This window comes from Somniosus microcephalus, chromosome 1 (assembly GCF_052327205.1).
Source record: "Somniosus microcephalus isolate GS21.2 chromosome 1, FLI_Smic_1.0, whole genome shotgun sequence".
In the NCBI taxonomy this organism is placed as follows: Eukaryota; Metazoa; Chordata; class Chondrichthyes; order Squaliformes; family Somniosidae; genus Somniosus; species Somniosus microcephalus.
Window position 1 is genome coordinate 110,346,865 of NC_140987.1, and position 25,503 is coordinate 110,372,367.

The following is a 25,503-nucleotide window of genomic DNA, read 5'->3' on the forward strand; positions in this document are numbered from 1 at the left end:
GTTAAGGTCAAGATAGTTGAAAGCTTTGCCACCAAAGGTGGAGTTGGAGGAGGTGGGGTGGGATGTGGGGTGGGGTGGGGGGGGGGCGCAGGGAAGCAAAGGAGGTCACAGCAAGAAGAACAGAGTGTGTACACTACAATGTAGGGCTTGAGCAGATTCCAAAGGTAAGGTGGGGCACAACTGTAGAGGTATTGCAAAGATAAACTCAAAACATTCAAACGGGAGTATATAGACAGGCATTTTTTTTTTAAAAGAGACTGATCCAAGTTAATTATGCAAGTGAGAAACATCTCACAGTTTGCAGCGTATAAAAGCTTTCTTCAAGAATTGGATTAACTTTCAATCCAACCACAATCCACCATAGATTTCATATTATGCCACACAAGAAATTTGAGTTTGAAATCAATGAAATAAGAAATCATCAATGAGGAATGGCTGAAGTCAGAAAAGGACATGCTTACAACTTACTTTGTAGTAATTCTCCTCAGAGTTTATGGCCTTTGACAGACCAAAGTCGCTGATTTTAGCATAATGCTGAGTTACGAGGAGAACATTCCTTGCAGCCAAATCCCTGTGAACATAGTTTTTCTCTTCCAAGTACTTCATGCCCATGGACACTTGATGTACTAATTCAACTACGTTGTTAACGCTAACATCTCTGAAAATGTAAGACATTTTTATTAAAATGTTGTTTGAGGAGAAGCAAGAGCAAAATAACTTCATTATCAATCAATAAATTATATATATTACAAAGAATTGCAGCATGCAGATCCTAACAGCAGATTTTCTTACTCGTGCGCCTCAGATTTTGTAATTTTATTGCTAGTTTCTTGATGAATTATTTTGCTTTTGTGCAGGCCAACAAGGTCAGGGGTGATGGGTGAGCGGAATTTGGTGCGGGAAAGGATACAGGTAGCAGAGTTTTGGATGTGGTGAAGTTTTATGGATGGTGGAGAGTATGAGGCTGGACAGGAGAGCTTTGGAATAGTCGAGTAGGGAGCTGACAAAGGCAGGGATGAGGCAAAGGCAGGGCTGAGGTGAGCGATGTTACAAAAGTGGAAGTGGGCACAGCATATGGGGTCAGGTGCTCAGCTCTGAGTTGGATAGGATGCTGAGACTACAAACAGTCTTTTTCAGCCTGAGACAATAGCCGGGATAGACGATGGAATCGGTGGCTAGGGAGCGGAGTTTGTAGCGGGGGCAAAAGACGATGGCTTACATCTTCCCAATGTTTAACTGGAGGAATTTGCGGCTCATCCAAGACTGGGTATTGGGCAAAACAGTGCAAAATATCATAGTAAAAGGATGATTGTTAATCCTGTGGTTTGCTACTCCCAATCAAGGCACACATAATGATGCAGGTTCCAAATTGTGGCAGATGCAGGTCAGCCTATGGAAACTGCCATTTGCTTTGAACACAAATAAAGAGTTGGGAGAGAGTCTGAACTTGTTTTTAAATGCACAGTCTCTGAGCCCATAATGTATCCTTGCAACAGCTAATCAAAGCGTTAGTAAGCGGGATCTGCATTAATGAATGTAACAAGAACAACAACTTGTATTTAACAGCACTTTTAACATATTAAAACGTATTAAGGCACTTCACAGGAGCGTTATAAAACAAAATTTGATACCGAGCCACATAAGGAGATATTAGGGCAAAGGGGTAGGTTTTAAGGAATGTCTTAAAGGAGGAAAGAGAGGTGGGGAGGCAGAGAGGTTTAGGGAGGGAATTCCAGAGCTTAAGCCCTTGGCAGCTGAAGGTATGACTGAAATGGTTGAGCGATTGAAATCTGGGATGCTCAAGAGGTCAGAATTAGAGGAGCACAGATATCTTAGGGGGTTGGACTTCATCCTAGGGTCTTAAAAGAAGTGGCTAGTGAGATAGTTGATGCGTTTGTTTTAATTTTCCAAAATTCCCTAGATTCAGGGAAGGTTCCATTAGATTGGAAAATAGTGAATGTAACTCCTTTATTCAAAAAGGGAGGGAGACAGAAAGCAGGAAACTACAGGCCAGTTAGCTTAACATCTGTCATAGGGAAGATGTTAGAAGCTATTATTAAAGACGTTATAGCAGGGCACTTAGAAAAGTTCAAAGTAATCAGGCAGAGTCAACATGGTTTTGTGCAAGGGAAATCATGTTTAACCAATTTATTGGAGTTCTTTGAGGAAGTAACATGTGCTGTGGATAAAGGGGAACCGGTGGATGTACTGTACTTAGATTTCCAGAAGACATTTGATAACGTGCCAGCTCAAAGGCTTTTGCGGAAAATAAAAGCTCATGGTGTAGGGGGTAACATATTGGCATGGATAGAAGATTGGCTAGCTAACAGGAAACAGAGAGTAGGCATAAATGGGTCTTTTTCTGATTGGCAAGATGTAATGAGTGGTGTGCCACAGGGATCATTGCTGGGGCCTCAACTTTTTACAATTTATATAAATGACTTGGATGAAGGGACCGAAGGTATGGTTGCTAAATTTGCTGATGACACAAAGATAGGTAGGAAAGTAAATTGTGAAGAGGACATAAGGAGGCTACAAAGGGATATAGATAGGTTAAGTGAGTGGGCAAAGATCTGGCAAATGGAGTATAATGTGGGAAAATGTGAAGTTGTCCATTTTGCCAGGAAGAATAAAAAAGAAGCATATTATCTAAATGGTGAGAGATTGCAGAGCTCTGAGATGCAGAGGGATCTGGGTGTCCTAGTGCATGAATCGCAAAAGGTTACTATACAGGTACAGCAAGTAATTAGGAAAGCTAATAGAATGTTATCATTTATTGCGAGGGGAATTGAATACAAAAGTAGGGAGGTTATGCTTCAGTTATACAGGGCATTGGTGAGACCACATCTGGAGTACTGTGTACAGTATTGGTCTCCTTATTTAAAGAAGGATATAAATGCGTTGGAAGCAGTTCAGAGAAGGTTTACTAGACTAATACCTGGAATGGGCGGGTTGTCTGATGAGGAAAGGTTGGACAGGCTAGGCTAGTATCCGCTGGAGTTTAGAAGAGTAAGAGGTGACTTGATTGAAACATATAAGATCCTGAGGGGTCTGGACAGGGTGGATGTGGAGAGGATGTTTCCTTTTGTAGGAGAATCTAGAACTAGGGGTCACTGTTTAAAAATAAGGGATCGCCCATTTAAGACAGAAATTAGGAGAAATTTTTTCTCACAGAGGGTTGTGAGTCTTTGGAACTCTCTTCCTCAGAGGGCGCTGGAAGCAGAGTCTTTGAATATTTTTAAGGCAGAAGTAGATAGATTCTTGGTAAGCAAGGGGGTGAAAAGTTATCGGGGGTAGGCGGGAATGTGGAGTAATCGGATCAGCCATGATCTTATTGAATGGCGGAGCAGGCTCGAAGGACCGAGTGGCCTATTCCTGTTCCTAATTCGTATGTTCGTATGTTGTGGGGCTGGAGGAGATTACAGAGATAGCGAGGAGCGAGGCCATGGAGGGATTTAAAAAAAGAGATGCAAATTTTAAAATTGAGGCGTTGCTTAACCGGGAGCCAATGTAGGTCAGCAAGCACAGGGGTCTTGCTGCGAGTTAGGACACGGGTAGCAGAGTTTTGTATGACCTCAAGTTTACGGAGGGTAGAAAGTGGGAGGCAACCCAGGCATACAAACTAATGAAATACCGATTAACTGGCCTAATTGTACTTGAATATTTGATTGAAACCCTTCATACTGATAAACCTACAGGCAACTATTTGAGTGATTTGTTATAAACTGCAACATCACAACATGCAGAAAAATTGGACTCACTTGTGAGCCGATAGAAATTTGTTCATCTGGCCTTGCTCTGCGAGTTCCATCACCAGCATCAAACACTCCCGTTCACAGATGCCAATCATGCGGACAATGTAGGGGTTATCAAGCTGATGCATGAATTGCGCCTCCTTCATCAGCTCATCTTTTATTGCAGGATCCTCACTCTTCAACACTTTTACTGCTACACTTATATCTTTCCTGTTAAAATAAATCCAAAAAAAGATTCTGAGTGTTGATCCATTCTTAAAGATAGGGCACATCAAAAAGGTATCAAGTGATAACTTCTGTTTTTTTCCCCAATACAAGACGCAAGATGTAAATTTGAAAACTTGATCTTTAGACCAAATGTTTCTGTGAAGATTTATCAGTATCTTGCTGCTTAAAATTCTAGGTAAATTGATCATCAATATCTCTATTGTTGATTATGTTGTGTTTCCAAGTTATTATAGGAACACATCCAGCCAGCATCCCTGCTTAAAATGGTTCTGTGCTTTCAAATTATTATTGGACAATAACCTGCTAGCATTTGTGTCTACAATGATGTACCGTCAGATTATTATAGGGGTACACGATCTGTTTATGATGGCATGCTGTCAGGTTATTGTAGAGCTGCCCCACGTCAGGATCTGGTTCTGTACTGTTTTGGGTTCCTCATTTTCAGCCATTATGTTTTTCTAAAACAAATCCAGATGAAAATCAGGCAACATTTATGATCTGATTTTATTTAATTTAAAAAGATGTTATAATTATTACTTGTGTGATCTAGGGCCTTTACTACCAATGTTTTTCCCCTTTCTGGAAATACTCAGCAGGTCAGGCAGCATCTGTGGCGAGAGAAACAGAGTTGGGAGGATGCTTCCCCTGGCTGGGGAGTCTAGAACTAGGGGTCACAGTCTCAGAATAAGGGGTCGGCCATTTAGAACTGAGATGAGGAGAAATTTCTTCACTCAGAGGGTGGTGAATCTTTGGAATTCTCTATCCCAGAGGGCTGTGCAGGCTCAGTCGTCTACAGAGATGGGTAGATTTTTGAATATTAAGAGAATCAAGGGATATGGGGATAGTGCAGGAAAGTGGAGATGAGGTAGAAGATCAGCTATGATCTTACTGAATGGTGGAGCAGGCTCAAGGGGCCAAATGGCCTACTCCTGCTCCTATTTCTTATGTTCTAGACAGTATCAGTAGGCTATTTTATCATGAAAAGCATCACACTAGAGAGTAGAATAAATTTCCCGCTTGGTTGCTCCAAGTGTGGAGCTAAGCCTGCCAGGAGTGCATATCAGGAAATTATGCACCTATAATCCATGATTTTCCAGTGTGGTCTGTGATACTTTTTCTCATCTGCCCTCTAGTACACCATCAAAAGCTAAGTCCCTTTAAGCTAGGTTAGCCTTATATCCTATTCTTAATCATTATCTACTGACCCCTGCTGGAAAATACTCATATACAAATGTCGGCTGAGGATGAGATTGAGCCCACCTGTGATGTTTTCCGTAGTTAAATAGCCTGCTGATCCTTACTGTCAATAGCTGATGTTTCAAGATTGACCACTTGAATGTGATACTAGAGTGCTGCTAGTGGACAGAAAATTACAGGCTGCACAAATTTCTGATATGCACAGATTCCAAATGCCACAGCTGACGCAATTCCAAACTGGGAGCACTAAAACAGGAAATTAACCCCACTGTCCCTACGTGCAGCTGAGGGAGATGTACAGAGCCAAATGACAGCAAACTCACAAAAACAGTGAGATTTTGTGGGATCATATGTTTTGGGAAGTTCAGAATTTTTTTTTGGGGGGGGAACCAATTAATTCTATCAATATAAACTGAAAACAAAGATATTTATTAATGATCAACGCCAACAGTTTGTGAGACTTACAGTAAAATGGACGGAATTGTGTAAATGCAATCCCCAAAACACCAGGTAAAATCCTGGAAAACCTAATAATCCTGAATACTGACAATGGATTTTGACCTATCGATCACCATAAGCCAGTGCCCTGATACTGACATATAATCAGGTTAATATAATGCCTCCATTTTCCTTACCCCATAACTTGGCCAGAAGAGATAGAATTGCAAGCAATGCTGTATTTTCCTTCATGATTATGAAAATATAATTTAAAATAGTTTACTACCTATTGTAATAAATTGTTGGATTAAACCCTAGTTATTGCTTATATGCTTTACTTGTTAGTTTAATTTGGAGAGGAGTTATCTGACAGACCTTGGTCTAGTGATGGTCCTTGAGCTATCTAAAACATAACCATTAAGGAGTTGGAGATATCGTGCCTTCTTTGCATTTTGTGTCATGTCAGTTTGTTCCATCTAATACGCAAACACTTACTTCCTCATTTTGTAGACTCCCTTCTTTACTGTACCAAAGTTACCAGACCCAAGTTCCTTTTCTTCCAATGTGAGGCAATCATTTTTCAAGTACAGCGTCTTTGCCTGCAGCTCATCAGGGTCGGCATATGGGCTTTCATAGACATTGGTATCCATAGGCATGGCATCTCTTTGACTACCTGCAGTATGGCAGAGATGTGTTCAGTGATGACCTTAATTATGTTAACACGTATACTGCAGTTATTGGTTTGGCATTAATAGCATTTTTACAGCAGGGTGATTTGGCAGCACCAAGTTATACTGCTCACATCACAGTCTCTGATCGTGCCTTTGAGTATGCACGTGCTATGCTTTCCTTACTGGTTTTTTGACAACCAGTGGAATTTCTAACATTAGAAAAAGGCTGATTGGATTGTTGACTGTGAGAGGTAATTTCCACGGGGGTTCTTCAAGTCATCTGCTGTGACTTGAGCAGAAAAGCCAGGCCTCCGTTGGTATTCTGCCGAAGTTATGACGGACAATCGGGGGAAGCCACATGGAAATTCATCCCCTGTGTGTTTAATATTAGATATTTAATGCTGGCTCAAACTTTACGTCTGCTTGAACCACCATTTTTGAGGATTACTGGCAGGTAACTGTGCCTTCTTCTCCCTTACTTATTTTTAAACTATTTGGCTGTTGAGCATAAAACGATGCCATGGAGCGCAGGGTGTTGTTTATGTTCATAATTCTCCATTCAGCAAGTTTTTAATATCAGGCAGCCCAGTTAGCAGTGGCACAGACTAGAGAACAGGCATTTCCCCAGGGTTGGAGGGGGCAGGGGGAAGAAAAACCAATGGGTGTTTCACTCGAACTAAAGTTTGGTACTGACAGAACATGTCTCTAATTCCCCTTCTATTCATGTGCAGAGAGACAAAAAAGGAGAGAGCATTTAAATTTAAATTACGATGGTTTTGTAAATCAAAAAAATACATTATATGATCCCTGTCTCGTCAAGAATGGTAATATAATCTATGCAATGGAAGACTGGAATCAAGTCAATACAGTGTGGCAGACACAATAATCTGACACTTGAGTCCGGCAGATGCAATATTCTAGGATACGACTATGATTGACCAGCCAACCCGGCTCATTCATAGGATCTGTAGGTATAGAACCATCACTAGGATTAGAATTCTTTAAAGATGAAACCAGATAACCTTGCAAGTCAATACCCTTAACTGGTAGGGTGGTCCTTGCCAGACAAACAGCAAGATGATTATTAATGCTCTTTGTTGATGTTACCCGGTTTTAGCTTGTTAAACTCCAGGATCCCTGTGCACCATTGGGGGTCCCTGAGCATTGGCCCCTCCCAACTTGTGCCTCTGTTCTCTGGGTTGAGGTAAGTAAGCTATGGTCCCTACAGGAGAGAATATGTTCTCCATATCAGGCAAATACTCTCCTTGTATGGATTTCTCAGTACTGCAGTTTGGAGACTCTTAAGCAGAGCGATGGGTTTCCACGTATGTTGGACCAAAAAATAACAAGATTTATACCATGGTTAAACAAAATGTTTTCTGCTTCTGCTTAGATAAAGAATGTGCACTGCTGCAGCTTGGGACATCCTTTCTGAATACCTTTGACGATAGGCAGTGTCAGGCCAGCCAAGGAAATGAAAATAGTTTAGCCACATTGACATCTTTTTGCAATTGTAACATTTACATTTTTGTTCCACAGTGAAGATTTCAATCATTTACTTTTTACATAGCAGAATGAATAGTTGTAACTGTTAATAATTGAAAACAATATCATGGCTCACCTGAGTCTGCTCCTCCAGTCATTCTATTGGGCCTGGTCATGTATGGATTAAGAGTTGCTGCACTAACAGAGCGATCGGCCATGGGTGACTTCTAAACAAATATAAATCAACATTAATAAGGAGGGCATATTTTAATTCATTTATTTGTTAGGGAGAGGCTTATTGTTTGTATACGGTTAAAAAACGGGTAAAAAAATTGTTAATTCTCAAAAGATCATTCCACTCTAAGCATGTGCCACAATTCTGATCAGTGCCTGATATGTTAGCTCAGTGTAGGGAAGTGGATGAAAGCAGTGAAGTGGAATAACTGGAGGTGTAAGAGCCATTGAAAGGTCATCCAGCACATAGTTAAAAGAACAATTATTAAATTACCAGTTCTTGTGAGAAGGGTTTGAGAGTACAGGAAACTTTGTGATATCCGGCACCGATGGGACCGAGCTGTTGCAGATCTATCAAAACTGCCGGACATACCAGCGCCAATGTTGAAGCGTACGGAGATTTGCAGCTCTGTATCTGGCAACAAACACTGTTGCTTAGCAACAGCTTCTAAACAGTCGGCCGTACCTTGGAAGCGTCTCTGTAGCTTAGCAACAGCTTCAGAGAGACTTTGCAGAGCCTGACTGTTGAAAAAAAAGCCACAAGAAGAAAAAAAACCTAACAAAACGGCTCCTGATTTCTGCCGGTGGATCGAGGTTTCCGGACATACAACCTCCGGATAAACCAAAGTTTCCTGTAATATAGTTTATTTCTATTTCGATCTACTGGTCTAAAATGTAGAATCAGAAAATCAGGTTCAAAATAACATAAATAGGGAAGTTTCGACGGTCTAGTGAGCACCAAGGTTGCACCTGAATTCTTTGGTGGACTAGTGAAGGTGGTGGAATGTTGCTCTAGTAGGGATATGTCACAGCAAGGAATGGATCTTCCTAACCTTCTTCCCAACTCAACCCCACCCCTGTGTACTCTGCAGTTTCTTCTTGAGCCCTTATCAAATTTATTTCCCACAAACAAAATATATTGCACTCTGAAACTCTCCCACCACCTGTTCCTTCAACCCCATTCCTATCCAATTCCTGACCACCAAAGTTCCTCTTCTTGGCCCCATCTCACCTGATATTGTTAACCTCTCCTTCAGGTATTATTCCCACCCCTTTTATACTCACTGTCATCACCTTCCTTAAAAAGGGCACTCTCAACCACCCTTATCCTTGCAAATAGTTGCCGATATCTAACCTATGTTTTATTTCTGATGTCTTCAAATACGCCATTGTTGTGTCCCCTTACCTGTTCAGGTAGCTTCAAACTGGATTACTGACCAGCTCACAGTTCACAGACCACTCTGTTAAAGTCCTGTCATAGAATCATAGGAACTTACAGCACAAAAGGAAGCCATTCGGCCCATGGTGCCTATGCTGGCTCTTTGAAAGAGCAGTCATGCTTAGTCCCACACCCTCGCTTTTTGTCTGAAACCCTGTAAGTTCCTCATCCTCAAGTCCAACTCCCTTTTAAAATTATTTATAGAATCAGTTTTCACCGCATTTTCAGGTAGGGCGTTCCAGATCCCGACAACTCTCGGAGTGAAAAAAATTCTCCTCATCTCCCCTCTAGATCTTTTGTCAATGATTTTAAAGCTATGACCTCTGGTTATTGACCCACTCACCAGAGGGAATAATTTTTCTCTATCTACTCCATCAAAACCTCTCATCATCTTGGAAACCTCTATTAGGCCACCTCTTAACTTCCTCTATTCCAAGGAGAACAGTCCTAACTTTTCCAACTTCTCCTCATAACTGAAGTCCCTCATCCCTGGTAACATCCTGGTAAACCTCCTCTGTGCATTTACATCTTTCCTGACGTGTGGTGCCCAGAATTGTCCACAATACTCCAGCTGAGGCCTAACCAGTGATTTATAAAGTTCTAACATGATTTCTTTGCTTTTATGTTCTATTTCTCTATTTATAAACCCAAGTAACCCATATGCTTTTGTAACCACCTTATCAACTTGCCCTGACACTTTTAAGGATTTATGTATACGGACACCAAGGTCTCTCTGCTCGTCTACACATTTCAAAATCGTGCCAATATAGTACACTGTCTTTCCCTATTAGTCTTCCCAAAGTGCATCACTTCTCACTTCTCCAGATTGAACTCCAGCTGCCGTGCTTCTACCTATGTCACCATTCTGTCTATTTCATCCTGAAGGCTAAAGCTATCCTCATCACTACCTACTACTTTGCCAAGTTTTGTATCATCTGCAAACTTTATAATGCTGCTCCTTACACCCAAGTCTAGGTCATTTATAACATTTGAAAAGAGTAATAGACCCAAAACTGACCCTTGGGGAACACTACTGCAAACCACCGCTCAGTCTGAAAAACATCCATCCACTACCACCCTTTGCTTCTTGTCACTGAGCCAATTTTGTATCCATACCACCACTTTCCCCTTAATTCCATGGGTGTCCATCTTCTTAATAAGCCTCCTGTGTGGCACTTTGTCGAATGCCTTCCAAAAGCTTATATCTACAGCATCTACTGCACTACCTTGATCAACCGTCTCTGTTACCTCATCAAAGAATTCAATTCAATCTGTCTGATGGCGGCTATGACTTACTGTCCCTCCTCAACTATTTTCATGCTTTTAACACATTGACTGCTGCATTCTTCTCTCTTCCACGGCACTGTGCTCTTAATATCCCACTCCAACTTGTCCCAACAGAGTCACTGCAGGACTGATTTGTGCTCCCAGTGAGCATATTGTGGGATTTTAATGGCCAGAAAATCACTGGCTGTGAACCATGATTTCCCATGAAGTGCTCCCTGTAAGCACCACTTCCCACCAGGACTGCAGAATCAGTTCTTCAAACGGTTAATCCTACAATGCCTGTGCCCACAGGCACCATCTTTGTATCTGAAGGCTGCATACCTTCTTTTCTCCTATTCATTATCTACATGCTATTCCATGGTGACTTATCATTAAGCATAGGATCATAGAAACATAGAAACATAGAGATAGGAACAGGAGTAGGCCATTCGGCCCTTCGAGCCTGCTCCGCCATTCAATGAGATCATGGCTGATCTTCATCTGAGATCTTAGCTGATCTTACCAGTTCAGTACCCCGTCCCCGCCTTTTCTCCGTAACCCTTAATCCCCTTAGCCTTCAGAAATATATCCAATTCTCTCTTGAAAATATTTATTGAATTAGCCTTCACAGCCCTCTGTGGCAGGGAATTCCACAGGCTCACCACTCTTTGAGTGAAGAAATTCTTCCTCATCTCTGTTTTAAATGATTTGCCCGCTATTTTTAGACTGTGGCCCCTGGTTCTGTGCTCCCCTGCCATTGGAAACATTCTCTCTGAATTCAGCCTGTCCATCTTCCACATGTACAACAATGACACTCAATTTTTCCATCTCAACAATTACCATTCACTCCATGGCTATTTCTGTACTATTCAACTGTCAATCCAACATCAAGATCTGGGTTAGTTGAAACTTCCTACACATCAATATTGGCAAAGCTCCCAACAACACATATGTGTTTCAGGCACCAAATTCATAACTCTTCTGAGTACTTGCTCAGGTTGCAACATGTTGTGTACAACCTCAACTTTCTCTTTTACTCAGAGTTGAGCTTACTACCCCACATCTGGCTCATCACCACGATTGCTTTCTCCCACCTCCAAAACATTGCTACTCACTTCGCTACCTCACATCTTTACTGCTGAAATCTTCATCCATGTGATCATCATCCACAGGGTTATTTTCTCAAATGTTTTCGTCAACGACTTCCCCACCTTCACCCTCCACAAAATTCAGCTAATCCAGAACACTGCTGTCCCAGTACTCTCCCTCCACACCCATTGCTTCTGCCCTTCACTAACTCCACTTGCTCCCCAGTGAACCAACATCAAGATCCTTGTCTTTATTTTCAAATCCTTCACTGTCTTGCCCCACTCTATTTAGGAAATTGTCTCCAGGCACGCATCATAGTTCACATTCACTATTCTTCTGCTCATCTTCCTCATTCCACACTGGAGGCTGATATTTTAGCCTTTGAGCCTGTCCTCTCTCATTGAGGGCTCATTCTTCTACATGAGGATTGCTGTTTAAATGCAACGCTTGTTCTCTATTAGGCTAGTGGGACTCATCTTGTTTTCTCAGTAATTTGGAATTAGACCATCTGAATTTTAATGTAGGAGAATTGTTTGAATCAGGATCTTATCCAAATTCATCCCTAGCACCATGTTTATCATATTAGAGTTGGTAGCAAAGTAACTTCTGCCCTCTCCCAATGGTCATTTCTTTTCTCATCTATGTTACTTTCATGAGAAAAAAGTGGAAGTAGATTACTTGTGGCAGGTCAGTATATATCATAGAATAGGATTTTATTGACTTTCAGCTTTCAGTTCAGTGCTGAGGTCAAGTCCAGTATTCCCACACTGTGCTGTAGCACTTTGAAAATGTGTATGGAATGTATATAATAGCCACACTTGTGTTGATAAGCAGAAATACTGTTTTTGGATTAAAAAGTTAAAAATCGAAACCAGATGTGTTTAATGCAGTATCTTTAACATCTGCAACAACAGAGGGCAGCACACAACCAGTTTCTTCTGAGTCGTCCTTTTTATCTAACCACCAGGGAGCAACCTCTTACTCATGACTACACTGAAGGCCGCACCTTTCTCAGAGGTGTCACTGCAGTCCGGATTCCATAATTTTCATGCTTAGCAAATAAAAATAGAAGATTGAGATGAGTGTTATTAACCAAAAGTGCTGGCAAAAATCAGTCAGGAATAAAATAAACAAACAGTGCTGCCACTTCTCTCAGCAGGGGCCCACATGGCGATACTCGTGCCTCCTGCTTCTAGCAGTGCTCCCCTCCTCCTCAAATTGCACTGCTCAATCTGATTACAGCAGCAATAATCTGTGCTAAAGAAGCCCTTAGAGGCTCACATTGGATTGCTGAGTGTGCCAGCATTCCTGCCCTGCCCAACCCACAGACTGCATCCCTACAGAAGGCTACCAGCCAGGAGTAATCATATCCTTTCCCACAGTAACATTATAGTAATTTGCAGGAAGTAAGGGACAAGCAGAGGGTAAACTATTCAAGGAAAAGATTAAAATAGTTGAATCTGCACTTAGCGCTCCCATTAGGTGAGGCTTCATGTTGGAATGCAAGCTTGTAATATTACCCCTATTGTGTATTCCATTTAATTCTCCCTCCTAGTATTTCTAGGTGTTTTGATTCTATTTGCATCACTTACCAGTTTTAGTGAAATTGTTAACGACTGTTCCTGATTATTACTACACTTCCCATGGCTTTGGAAATTTCTTACCCCACCTCCTGCCACTACTTACCATAACAAAATCACAGTCCTAACTACACTTTACAGCTGTCTATAGATAACTTTCCATCTGCAATGTCCCACAGTTGTTGCAATTAACAGTCTTTCTTTCATAAATGTTGTCACTAAACAAATCCACTTATGCCCCCAGGCATCTCCCAACACTGTTCTCAAGGAGTCAAGAACGAGGAGCATTCTGTGCAGGGCTGTCAACGCTGGAAAAAGGTTTGGAGTAAGATTTATTAACAAAAAGAGTGAGGCAGATTGCAAACCCATTTAAACAAATGAAGCTGGTTATTTTTAAGACAGTGATATATCAAATTAATTGCAGTTTTAAAACAAACGTAGTGAGCCTCACTCCAAAAAAAGAGTTAACAGTTCTGGGTAGGTGGGGGTAATTTTAACTTTTGGCGATGATGTAAAATGGCCATTATCAGATCACCCGTCAATGGAAAGAAAAGTTGGGTGGGATTTAAAATGGGCAGCTGATCAGATAGTGCCCATTTTACACCACCACCAAAGTTAAAATTACCCAGGGAATGATTCCCCCTCTGATTTCCTTCTCCCCCTGTGGAGAACAGCCTATCCTCCATTCAGCCCCAGTTCTCTTTGTGGAAATTGAAGATGTGTACCCATAAGCTAACACTCTGTGGCAGTTTGTTGCTACACCATTTATATGTTATTTCAGTGCCTAGAACCTGCCTCAGCTACTAACTATACTGGACATAAATAATAAGGACCAGAAAATCTGTGGGCCAGCGAACCTGGCATCTATGCGGAGATCACGCCCACTGGTAACCTCATCACTGACCCCATAGGAGTCAGATACTATTAGCATACCATGGGCTGTTGAGAACAAGAGTACCGACTGCCAAATGGTGGAAGGAGGGCACACCTGAGGGTTCAGGCCACAATCCAGGTCTGGATCCACAAACAAGAAAAAGATTTGGGCAATGTTTAGTGGTCTCATTCTAAGTAGATTAGTACTCTCTCTGGGTGGCACTGGCACCAAGTTTGGACCATCAGCTTTTGTCAGCTTTCCCAGTAGCTTGGTGCAGGCAGGTGCCTGAGAAGTGTCCCTAGTAGCATAGGCTGCTCTAATTTTATAATTTGGCTCCTCAATGCTTTGATCTCTTTCAATGGGCATGTTGACATTCAGTGCATGTGTTCAGGATCACACTGAAAATTTGCATGCAGTGTGATTAAATAACAGGAGGCACACAAGCAATGCTCTAGTTATGACGTTGTTGCTAACCTCGACAAATGGTCTTTTGCAACAACAAAAAACACTGCATAAAAGAGCATTTTAGCAAATCATCGACAACTTTCTAAATTTGTATTTTGTAACTTGTTTCTTTGGTTGTAAGACCACAGCAAGGTCCAGACCTTTGTCACAGAAATACGCAAGACATCACTGACCTAAAATGGTAACCGGAGTGGCATTTATCACTCCACTGTATTGATTGTCGAGCTGATAGTGAACTCCAGGCTGCAACAATTTCTATACAACATGAATGGATCAGGAATATTTCATACTAGCTCGTCAAGCCCTCCGTCATTAAATACCCAAGCACTTGATCTCTTTTTAAAAGTATGAGACTAAAATCAGTAAGTGTAAGAGCAAATAATAATGCTTAAAAGGAATGAAGGCCACACGGTTATGCTTATTAATTATGCTTATTAATTCACAGTGGATGGGAATGCGTTTGCATGTTTTAATTTCTGCACATTCTTAAAAACAGTTAGTAGTGAGTGCAGAGAGAAAGCGACCTCAGAGATTTTATTAGTAGCTATAACCAACTATTAGTTGAGGTCATGCACAAATCATGTTAGGGATTCAACAGCCTACCAAACCTTTGGAAAATTGTGAAATAGTTACACGAGTCAAGCACCTTTTTGGAACCGGGCTTTGGAAAGGATGAGGATTTGATCCTTGAGAATATTCCACCTTCGCCCTCTTGCTGGAAACCACAATTTCAAAGAGGAAAGTTTAATTTATATTCAAAGCACCATAGTTAACCTTTCTGTATTCTAAAATATTTGATAGGTTCTTCAAAGAAGGGCTATAATGTAGTTGGCTTTGGATTTCAGTCCAATGTTGCAGCACTTGACCATTCCAAAAACTTCATCTGCCACAATTCTTCTTTAAATGGAAGTAAAACTGATGGAGAAATGCCAATGAATAGAGTGACCTGTAATGGCACAGCATGATAAGGTATATAATAGAGGAGCGAGATCCTAAATAGTCAATCATGGGGTGAAATTCCAGGAGTGTACATCACTTTAGTCCTCCTACTACATTTGGATTGATAACATTGATGAACCTGGTTTGGTGTGTAGGGAGTTTATACACTGCTCAGTCCAAATCAGTCTGTTTCCTTAGCAAAGATGTTATGAAGGTGCAAACAGTAGATATAGAACTTAGTAACGTGTGCGCCTGTGCACAAATAAACAGACCTCGCCGGATAATGCATGGTTGGCTATTGCCTAATTTAATGGTGCTTCAGGCATGTCCCTCATGATGTGCCTGGGATACCAAAGCCACAGTATTAGGTACCAGCAGCCAGTAAAGAGCTGCTAGCTGCCTGCAGCATTCTGGGTAACTGTCCAGCAAAAGGGAAGAGCACCAGCCATGTTGTGGGGGAGGGGGAGCTGCTAGAGGGGGCTGTAGTGCCATGGGACAGTGATGCCCATCGTTTGTTTTGCAGCTTTTAATGGCTAGCTTCCTTTCAGTGCCAGTTCCAAACAGTGCTGTGTAGCTGGAGCACTGATCAGGCGCACTAGCTAAATTATCAGTGGCTGCCTAATTTAAATGGAACTCGAGAACCTAATGACCTCAGGCACCCCGACCTCTTTACCACTTATCATCTGCACGGAGGTGCGCTGGACCTCAGACCTCTGTCTGATTTTCAGCTATAGTATTATTGGCTCTATGTTAAAACAGAAAATATAATACCACAAATCACCTTTAACTGAGACCAATTTTACTGCAGCCTTTAGATTTTTCACTATTATCTCCATGATCACCTCCTGTAGTCTCCACAGTGGTGATCTAAACTGCTTTTTAAAATTGTTGATAAAAGGAGGAAGTCACATTCATTTTTCTTTTGCTTTCTTTTCGTCTCTCCGTGTTCAAATATTCCAAGAGGTGCTCAACAGAGCAGTCTGACCAGAAACAGAGAGAAGTCATCTCAACTTTATAAGGAGGACTAAAGTGGCAAGGTACCCCTGGCATTCAATTCCATGACCAGCTGTGCCCTCTGTCATAACAAGCCAGTTTTTACCTTATCACTTTCCATTAGCTTCACTTACATTTAAAGGAGAAATGTTGTAATATGGAGGTGGTTTAGGGCAGAATTAGTTCCCGAGACAGTCCAAACCTGTTACATTAGGCATCTAAGAAAATTTGCATTGCAGAAGATACATCTGCTATAGAATCAATGGTTGCTTTCAACAAGCTTTTACATTATTTTTTCAATCAATATTAACTAACAAATATAACAAGTATTAGCAGTAAACATGATTATGTCACTACATTAACAATTCTCCCATTATGCTTACAGACCTGTTAAAACTACACACAAGTCTCTATACCAAGACAACAACAACATTTTAATTGTATCTTCAAGGGAAAATAATGTTTGTAGATATACCAATTAAAATACTCAAGAATTTCTGCGAAAATAATGATTAGCTGTCTACAGATGCTTCTTCTGATTAATATTTACTTAAGCTACCTACAGCAGCCATCTTGGAACTGCAGTTATGAACTCAAACTAAACTGACTGCCATACTGAGCTGCATGGGACGTCATTCATAGTTTCACAGCATGGTTTTTGAGGTAGCGGAAGTACTTTGATACAGGCGAAATGTCTACGTTTAAAGAACAGGTTATAAATTCTTAAACAGTCATGAGAAAACTGAACAAACAGTATCCTATTATTTCAATATTTCTAGCTATAAACAGAAAGCAGAACAAACATTCAATGTAGAAATAAGAAAACCGCCATCTCAGAAAAAAGGAGAACCAATTTTGTTTGCAAAAATTAAGCAATAAAATGGATGAAATAGTCATTTAGCTAATGATCAGAAAAGAGGTGGAGGGGGTAAGAGTTATTGTGAAAAATATCTTTGAAACTGTCATCCAAGTGTATGGCTGCAAAATAAAAACAAAGTCCTCAGTTGTATTAGCAGAGGAATAGAATATAAATAAAATGCTGATATTGTTGCTATATAAGTTAGACCCCATCTGGAATACCATGTTCAGTTCTGGTCACCATACCATAAAAAAGGTTCCTTGCAGGGTAGTGGAACCAGGATGGGACTATGTCTTAGGAATTTAAGCTAGGAAGATAGGTTAAAGATAGGCTTATTCTCATTGGAAAAGATGAAAACTTCAATTAGGTTCCTAGTTATGAAGAGAATTGATAAAGTTAATCAAGGAAAATTGTTCACACTAGCAAAGGTTTCAGAAATGAGGGAACATGATTAAAAATGTGGAAATTAGCAGTAAATAAGGATTTCAAGCAGAACAATTTCATACTAAAGATAATGCGCTAGATTTTGCTGTAAAATAAAGATGAGGCTAACAGCGCTCACTGTAATTTATTGTCCAAATTGGACAGGTACTTCTGGCAACCACACATGCACAGTTACACACGGAAATCATGAAATTGATGTCCCAGATGCAACATTCCTTCAAAAGCTTCCCAAAAATGGCATCTCGCCGTCTGGCTCCCCATTCAAATATATTGAACAGTATGACGTTCCTGTACTTACCTCATAGATATGGACTAAAGTTGCCACAAAAAATGAGGGCCTAGAAATTCAGTCGCGTTTGCGCCCACTTAGGGGCGAAAGAGTGGGTTGCGCCGGAAGTTTTTTAGTGCCCGAAATTAAGTTGGTCCCTAACAGCGGCGTTAGCCGGTAGCGCTGCGCCGGCACCGATGACGTCATCGGTGTGCGCAGCGCCCTGGTTCCAACACGATTCCGTGCCGAAGGCCAAATTCAGTTGCGGCCGCCTCGCCCGCAGCGGCCGCAAACAACGTTTGAAAAACGGGGCCTTGCAGCTCCGAGAGGCCGGCGCATAAAGGTGAAGGGGCGGCCGGCCGCTTTCCCGGCGGCCGCATGGCCGCACCTCCCTCCCCGGACTCCTGCACCACCCCCCCGCGGCATTGCTGTCTGACTCCCGCGAGCCCGGCACTTCTCCGTGGTGCCGGGCTCATTTGCCGGGGGAATCCAGCGGCGATCTCACGGCTGCAGGCAGCTCCTCCTTAAGAGAAGGAGGAGGCCTGCAGTACCCCAGCCTGCCGCACCGCATCGGGTGGCGCAGCGGCAGCTGGACGCCTGAAATAGACTTTCATCGCCCCAAGCGAGGCAGCCAAACCCTGCAATAGCGCCCGCCTCCGTCTTGGCCCGTCGCAACTGAATTTCAGGCGGGCGCTACGGGAATCCGGGCGAGCGCTAAATTTCGGGCGCTAAAGACCTGGCGGGGCCTTACTGAATTTCTAGGCCGAGGGCTTTTAGTACCCTTTCAACAGCATGGTAAGTCTTAATTAGTGCCAAACAGCTTCTCTGACACTGAAAATTAACTTTTACAACATTACAACAGTGACTACACTTCAAAAAGTACTTCATTGGCTGTAAAGCGCTTTGGGACATCCGGTGGTCATGAAAGGTGCTATATAAATGCAAGTCTTTCTTTTCTTTTTTGGAATTTCGTTCCTTCAGCTTTTAATTATTGTTGCCGGTTTTTAAAAAAAAACTTTTTTTAAACTTTTTCATTCGGTCTCTTTTTTCTCTCTCTCTTAATCCCATCTTTCTTTCCATCTTTTTATTTTGCTTTCTGTACCTGATTTGACATTGAAGTCAATATTCTAACTGACACTTCTTGATTCAGACTCATTAACAATTCTTCAATCTGATTGGTTAAGGAGACACACAGTTGCTTGTCCTGTTCGCACAGGTCCCAGATGCTCTGTAGAGGGCGCGGCGCTTTTTTGATGTTTGGCGGACAGGAACTTGCCGGGTAAAACTGCATGGAAAGTGTGCTGGCTCTCCCTCTAACTTAACCTCACTGTATGTATTTAACTTACTTATATATGTATAACCTACCTGTTGGGGCCGTTGCCCCTTTAACTTACCTTTTAGGGCCATTGCCCCTTTAAGACGCGCCTTAGCGTGCTGACGTCACGTCACGTACGACGTAGTGTGCTGACGTCACGGCACGTACGACGTGACGTGCGTGAGGCGGCTGCCGGCCCGACCCGGCCTTCCAGAAAGGCCGCCGGCACAGCCCGGCCTAGCGTCTTCGGCCGCATCTACCAGCCGCCGGGAGCGACGCGATCTTCCGCTCCCGCGGCAAGCACCGGCTCAGCCTGGCCTCCAGCTCCCGCTCCCGACTTCGGCCTCCACGGCCAGAAACGCGACCACGCGCATCACGTGACGCCCCAAGCGCGGACAACGCGACCGAGCGTGATGAGGTCATCGCGCTCCCCACAGGACTGCTACGTAGTCCTCGTGGAGTCCTCGCTGGGACACAGACCTACACCACGGTGCTCCTACAGCAGCACAGGCTCTGAGCAGTTGTATTGTCCCCATGCTTGAGTCTTGGAAATTGTTTGTCTGTAAGTATTCTAGAATGCTATAGATGATTAGTGTGCACTGTATGTTGTAGAAAATGTTTAGTTGTAACTTTTCTCTGTCTAGCTGATTAACTAGTAGCTGTATTTTGATACACTATGTACAGGGCTAATTTAAAGAGAATGCCTCCCAGTTTACTAAATGTACTGTGTTGCTCAGGCGTACCTAAATTTGTGTATACATATCAGTTATGCGCTTGTATACTAATGTGTGCTTCCATTTCTGTGTTGTATTTCAGTTCTACAATAATAAGAATCTTTCAATAAAGAGTTACAAGAAAAGTCAAGCCTTGTGATTTTATGGGAAGATATCAAGTTGTTCGCTATCTGTCTAGCTCTGCATAGGATCGCGTTGCGAGCACAGGTTCCAGATGCTCTGTAGAGGGCGCGGCGCTTTTTTGATGTTTGGCTGACAGGAACTTGCCGGGTAAAACTGCATGGAAAGTCTGTGGGCAAGTACATGTCTAACGAATGACTGGTGCCATTCATTCGCCACTCAGACCAAAATACAGCCCTATACACATATGGAATGAGTTACTAGCGAAGGTCATTGAAGCAAATAGTAAAATGGGTTCAAAAGAAAATTAAAATTGTTTCTTAACAAAGAGGGGATATGGAAATATGGTGAGAATAAGAATGAGAATAGGTGGGATTAAAGATGGCAGGACTCATTGAGGATAAATGCCATTTCGTTGTTCCAAAAATGTTCTGTATCCTGTGATTTTGGTAGAAACCATCGTCGATGGTTAGAAATCTTTTTTGAATTGTGTCCATAACAGCTGAAGCAGCTTCAAATTGTATTTCTGCCCCATTGGTTAGTTAGCTTACTTAGAAAACTCTATAGTATATGAGTGAGTGAGTGAGTTACTGGCCAGAGCTTTAAAGCCCAAAATTTCACAGATCCTTTTAAGGGCAGAAGTACGGAGGGGTGGGGCGACTGTCTGCTGCTCTGCACAGCTGTTGACTCCGTCACAAATTGCAGGCATGGTGTCATTTACAGAGGAGGGGCTGCTGGCCCATGCCTGAATGGCACAACAGAGGTGCCTACTCTGGTGGTGTCAGGGCTCGGAATGGTACCCTTATCTCCTTATCAGGCTACAGATTTAATCAGGTAAATATTACTTTATTCCCTTCAAGGAATATCTGGACAAGCAGGTCTAAAGTAATCAATCATTCAGGAATCAATTACCTTTGATTTCTTTATTGTTAGGGACTTCAGGAGGCCCAAAATGGAATTCATGCCTGCTGGGCCTGTCATGTGGCAAGTTGGGCAGAATTCCCAGGATAGTCAAGGAATACTTTCCACACATACTCCCAAAGTGCTCCATGGGTGTAATGGGGTGGGATTAAGAACTATTTGTCATGAGCAGGCAGCCCTTAAATTTTGTGAGATGAGGCAAAAGAGGGTGTTGACCAGAGAGAGCTGGATGGTAGCCTAACAAGGCAAGTGTCCTCTTCAACTTCTTCTTGGTTTCCCCATTTAAACTCATTTATTAACATGCAGGCACATCTACCCATTACCAACATGGCACCCAAAGTATTGGCATTAGTATTGTGTGCTCAATTATTTCATGCAGCCTTCATGGTAACACATGTTGCTTTTCGATTTGTATAGGGTCCTCCTAGATGATGTACCTGCCACCAGAGAGGAGCAGGAAGCTGGCCGATCTCTCGAGTCTGTTTACACCCCTGAGCATGGTGGCACCAGCTCAGATACATCCAACTGAGGGAAAATTAGATAGGGAGGGTAAGAAGATAAATCCAGCACAAGTGAGGAATAACAAGTGGAAGTGGCTGCAGAGAAGTAGGAAAAACCTGAACTTGTGCTCCAGAACTAGCCGCGCCTCTATCCAAGCTGTTCCAGTACAGCTACAACACTGGCATCTACCCGACAATGTGGAAAACTGCCCAGGTATGTCCTGTCCACAAAAAACAGAACAAATCCAATCCGGCCAATTACCGCCCCATCAGTCTACTGTCAATCATCAGCAAAGTGATGAAAGGTGTCGTCATCAGTGCTATCAAGTCACACTTACTCACCAATAACCTGCTCACTGATACCCAGTTCCACCAAGACCACTTGGCTCCAGACCTCATTACAATCTTGGTCCAAACATGGACAAAAGAGCTGCATTCCAGAGGTGAGGTGAGAGTGACTGCCCTTGACATCAAGGCAGCATTTGACAGAGTGTGGCATCAAGGAACCCGAGTAAAACTGAAGTCAATGGGAATCAGGGGGGGAACTCTCCACTGGCATGAGTCATACCTAGCACAAAGGAAGATGGTTGTGGTGGTTGGAGGTCAATCATCACAGCCCCAGGACATTGTTGCAGGAGTTCCTCAGGGCAGTGTCCTAGGCCCAACCCCTTCAGCTGCTTCATCAATGACCTTCCCTCCATCATAAGGTCAGAAATGGGGATGTTTGCTGATGACTGCACAGTGTTCAGTGCCATTCACAACTCCTCAGATAATGAAACAGTCCATGCCCGCCTGCAGCAAGACCTGGATGACATTCAAGTTTGGGCTGATAAGTGACAGGTAACATTTGCGCCATACAAGTGCCAGGCAATGACTATCTCCAAAAAGCAAGGAACTAACCACAGCCCCTTGACATTCAATGGCATTACCATCGCTGAATCCCCCACCATCAATATCGTGGGGGGTCACCATTGACCAGAAACTTAACTGGACCAATCACATAAATACTGTGGCAACAAGAGCAGGTCAGAGGCTGGGTATTCTGCGGCGAGTATCTCACCTCCTGACTCCCCAAAGCCTTTCCACCATTTACAAGGCACAGGTAAGGAGTGTGATGGAATACTCTCCACTTGCCTGGATGAGTGCAGCTCCAACAACACTCAAGAAGCTCAACACCATCCAAGACAAAGCAGCCCACTTGATTGGCACCCCATCCACCACCTTAAACATTCACTCCCTCCACCGTGGCTGCAGTGTTTACCATCTACAAGATGCACTGCAGCAACTCGCCAAGGCTTCTTCGGTAGCACCTCCCAAATCCATGACTTCTACCACCTAGAAGGACAAGGGCAGCAGGCGCATGGGAACACCACCACCTCCAAATTCTCCTCCAAGTCACACGCCATCCTGACTTGGAAGTATATCACCGTTCCTTCATGGTCGCTGGGTCAAAATCCTGGAACTCCCTCCCTAACAGCACTGTGGGAGTACCTTCACCACACGGACTGCAGCGGTTGAAGATGGCGGCTCACCACCACCTTCTCAAGGGCAACTAGGGGTGGGCAATAAATGCTGGCCTTGCCAGTGATGTGATGTCCACATCCCATGAATGAATATAAAAAAAGGGCTTAGGCCAGCTTGCTATAAACCTGACAGATTCTTACCTTATGGTGGGAGCTCATTAGCAGAAGCACTTCATGCAGCCCTTTGAGTATATTCAGTGCCTGGTATGTTGGAACCTCTGCAGAAATCCTGTTCTGACATCTATGCAGTAATGAGAGAGACTAGGAAACCTGCAGTCCACCATGAAGCCAACAGCAATTCCTGGAGCATTTGCAGGTGAACCACTGAGTGGTCCAACGTGCAAATGGTCAGTTGATAGACATGTACGGTACAGGCAGGGCTAGCCCTGTGGGAGGTCTTTGGGTGGAATTTCTGCAGGAGTTCTCCAGCGCAATATCCAGAGAAATGGTGTCAATTATGACAGTATGATCAGGAGAACCCTGTTGCAAGTCAGGGCTCTTTTCTGCAGATTTTGATCAAGGTGACAAGAAAACTCCATGATACTCTTCCTTGTGAAGCATAGACGATGAAAGCAGGTTGCTTCAGACATCCCAAGTAAGTATGCCTAGGTCTGAAGATTTGTTTTCTAAGAGGAACCATTTTAGAAACGTAGAAACATAGAAGATAGGAGCAGGAGTAGGCCATTCGGCCCTTCGAGCCTGCTCCGCCATTCAATGAGATCATGGCTGATCATCCAAATTCAGTACCCTGTCCCTGCCTTCTCCCCATATCCATTTAGCCTTAAGAAATATATCCAACTCCTTCTTGAATATATTTAATGAACTGGCCTCCACCACCCTCTGTGGCAGAGAATTCCACAGGTTCACCACTCTCTGGGTGAAGAAATTCCTCCTCATTTCAGTCCTAAATGGCTTACCCCTTATCCTTAGACTATGACCCCTGGTTCTGGACTCCCCGGCCAGTAGAAAAATCCTTCCTGCATCTAATCTGTCCAGGCCTGACAGAATTTTATAGGTTTCAATGAGATCCCCTCTCAATCTTCTAAACTCCGTGAGTATAAGCCCAATCGACACAATCTCTCCTCATACGTCATTCCTGCCATCCCAGGTATCAGCCTGGTGAATCTTCGCTGCACTCCTTCCATGGCAAGAACGTCCTTCCTCAGATAAGGTGAACAAAACTGCACACAATACTCAAGGTGCGGTCTCACCAAGGCGCTGTACAACTGTAGCAAGACATCCTTATTCCTGTACTCGAACCCTCTTGCTACGAAGGCCAACATACCATTTGCCTTCTTTACCGCCTGCTGCACCTGCATGCTTACCTTCAGCGACTGGTGCACAAGAACATCGAGGTCTCTCTGCACTTCCCCTTCTCCCAATCTATTGCCATTGAAATAATAATCTGCCTTCCTGTTTTTGCTACCAAAGTGGATAACCTCACATTTATCCACATTATAGTGCATTTGCCATGTTTCTGCCCAATCACCCAACCTGTCCAAATCGTACTGGAGTTTCACGACATCCTCCCCACAGCATACCCTCCCACCCAGCTTTGTGTCGTCTGCAAATTTGGAGATATTACATCCAATTCCCTCGTCCAGATCATTAATATATATTGTGAACAGCTGGGGTCATAGGACCGATCCTTGCGGTACCCCACTAGTCACTGCCTGCCACTCGGAAAATGACCCGTTTATTCCAACTCTTTGCTTTCTGTCCGCCAACCAGTTCTCTATCCAAGTCAATACATTGCCCCCAATCCCATGTGCCATAATTTTGCACGCTAATCTCTTATGCGGGACCTTATCGAAAGCCTTCTGAAAGTCCAAATACACCACATCCGCTGGTTCTCCCTAATCTATTTTACCAGTTTCATCCTCAAAAAATTCCAGTAGATTAGTCAAGCATGATTTACCTTTTGTAAATCCATGTTGACTTTGTCCGATCCTGTCACTGCTTTCCAAGTGCTCTGCTATTACATCTTTTATAATGGACTCTAGCATTTTCCCCACTCCTGATGTCAGGCTTACCGGTCTATAATTCCCCGCTTTTTCTCTACCACCCTTTTTAATTAGCTACCCTCCAATCCATGGGTACTGTTCCAGAGTCTATCGAGTTCTGGAAGATGACCAGCAATGCATCTATTATTTCTAGGGCCACTTCCTTAAGTACCCTGGGATGTAGATTATCAGGCGCTGGGGATTTATCGGCCTTCAGTCCCATCAATTTTCCTAACACCATTTCCCTACAAATGCTGATTTCTTTCAGTTCCACCCTTTCATCAGACCCTATGTTCCCCGGCATCTCTGGGAGGTTATTTGTGTCCTCCTTTGTGAAGACAGAACCAAAATATGTATTAAGTTGGTCAGCCATTTCTTTGTTC

General features: G+C 43.0%; 1 protein-coding gene across 2 annotated transcripts in view; it reads right to left on the reverse strand.

The window, feature by feature from the left end:
* The window catches only part of syk (spleen tyrosine kinase), a 207,670-nt gene that overhangs the window by 23,416 nt on the left and 158,751 nt on the right, over positions 1-25,503 (reverse strand). Inside the window, exons 7-11 of one of the 2 annotated variants that reach the window (XM_085984614.1) lie at positions 15,148-15,216; positions 7,911-8,001; positions 6,114-6,291; positions 3,762-3,965; positions 469-658 (exon numbers count right to left, since the gene is read on the reverse strand). In XM_085984614.1, coding sequence (XP_085840740.1) covers positions 469-658; positions 3,762-3,965; positions 6,114-6,291; positions 7,911-8,001; positions 15,148-15,216 — 732 coding nt within the window. The remainder of the gene's footprint in view (positions 1-468; positions 659-3,761; positions 3,966-6,113; positions 6,292-7,910; positions 8,002-15,147; positions 15,217-25,503) is intronic. The other variant, XM_085984618.1, reaches the window with a different exon arrangement.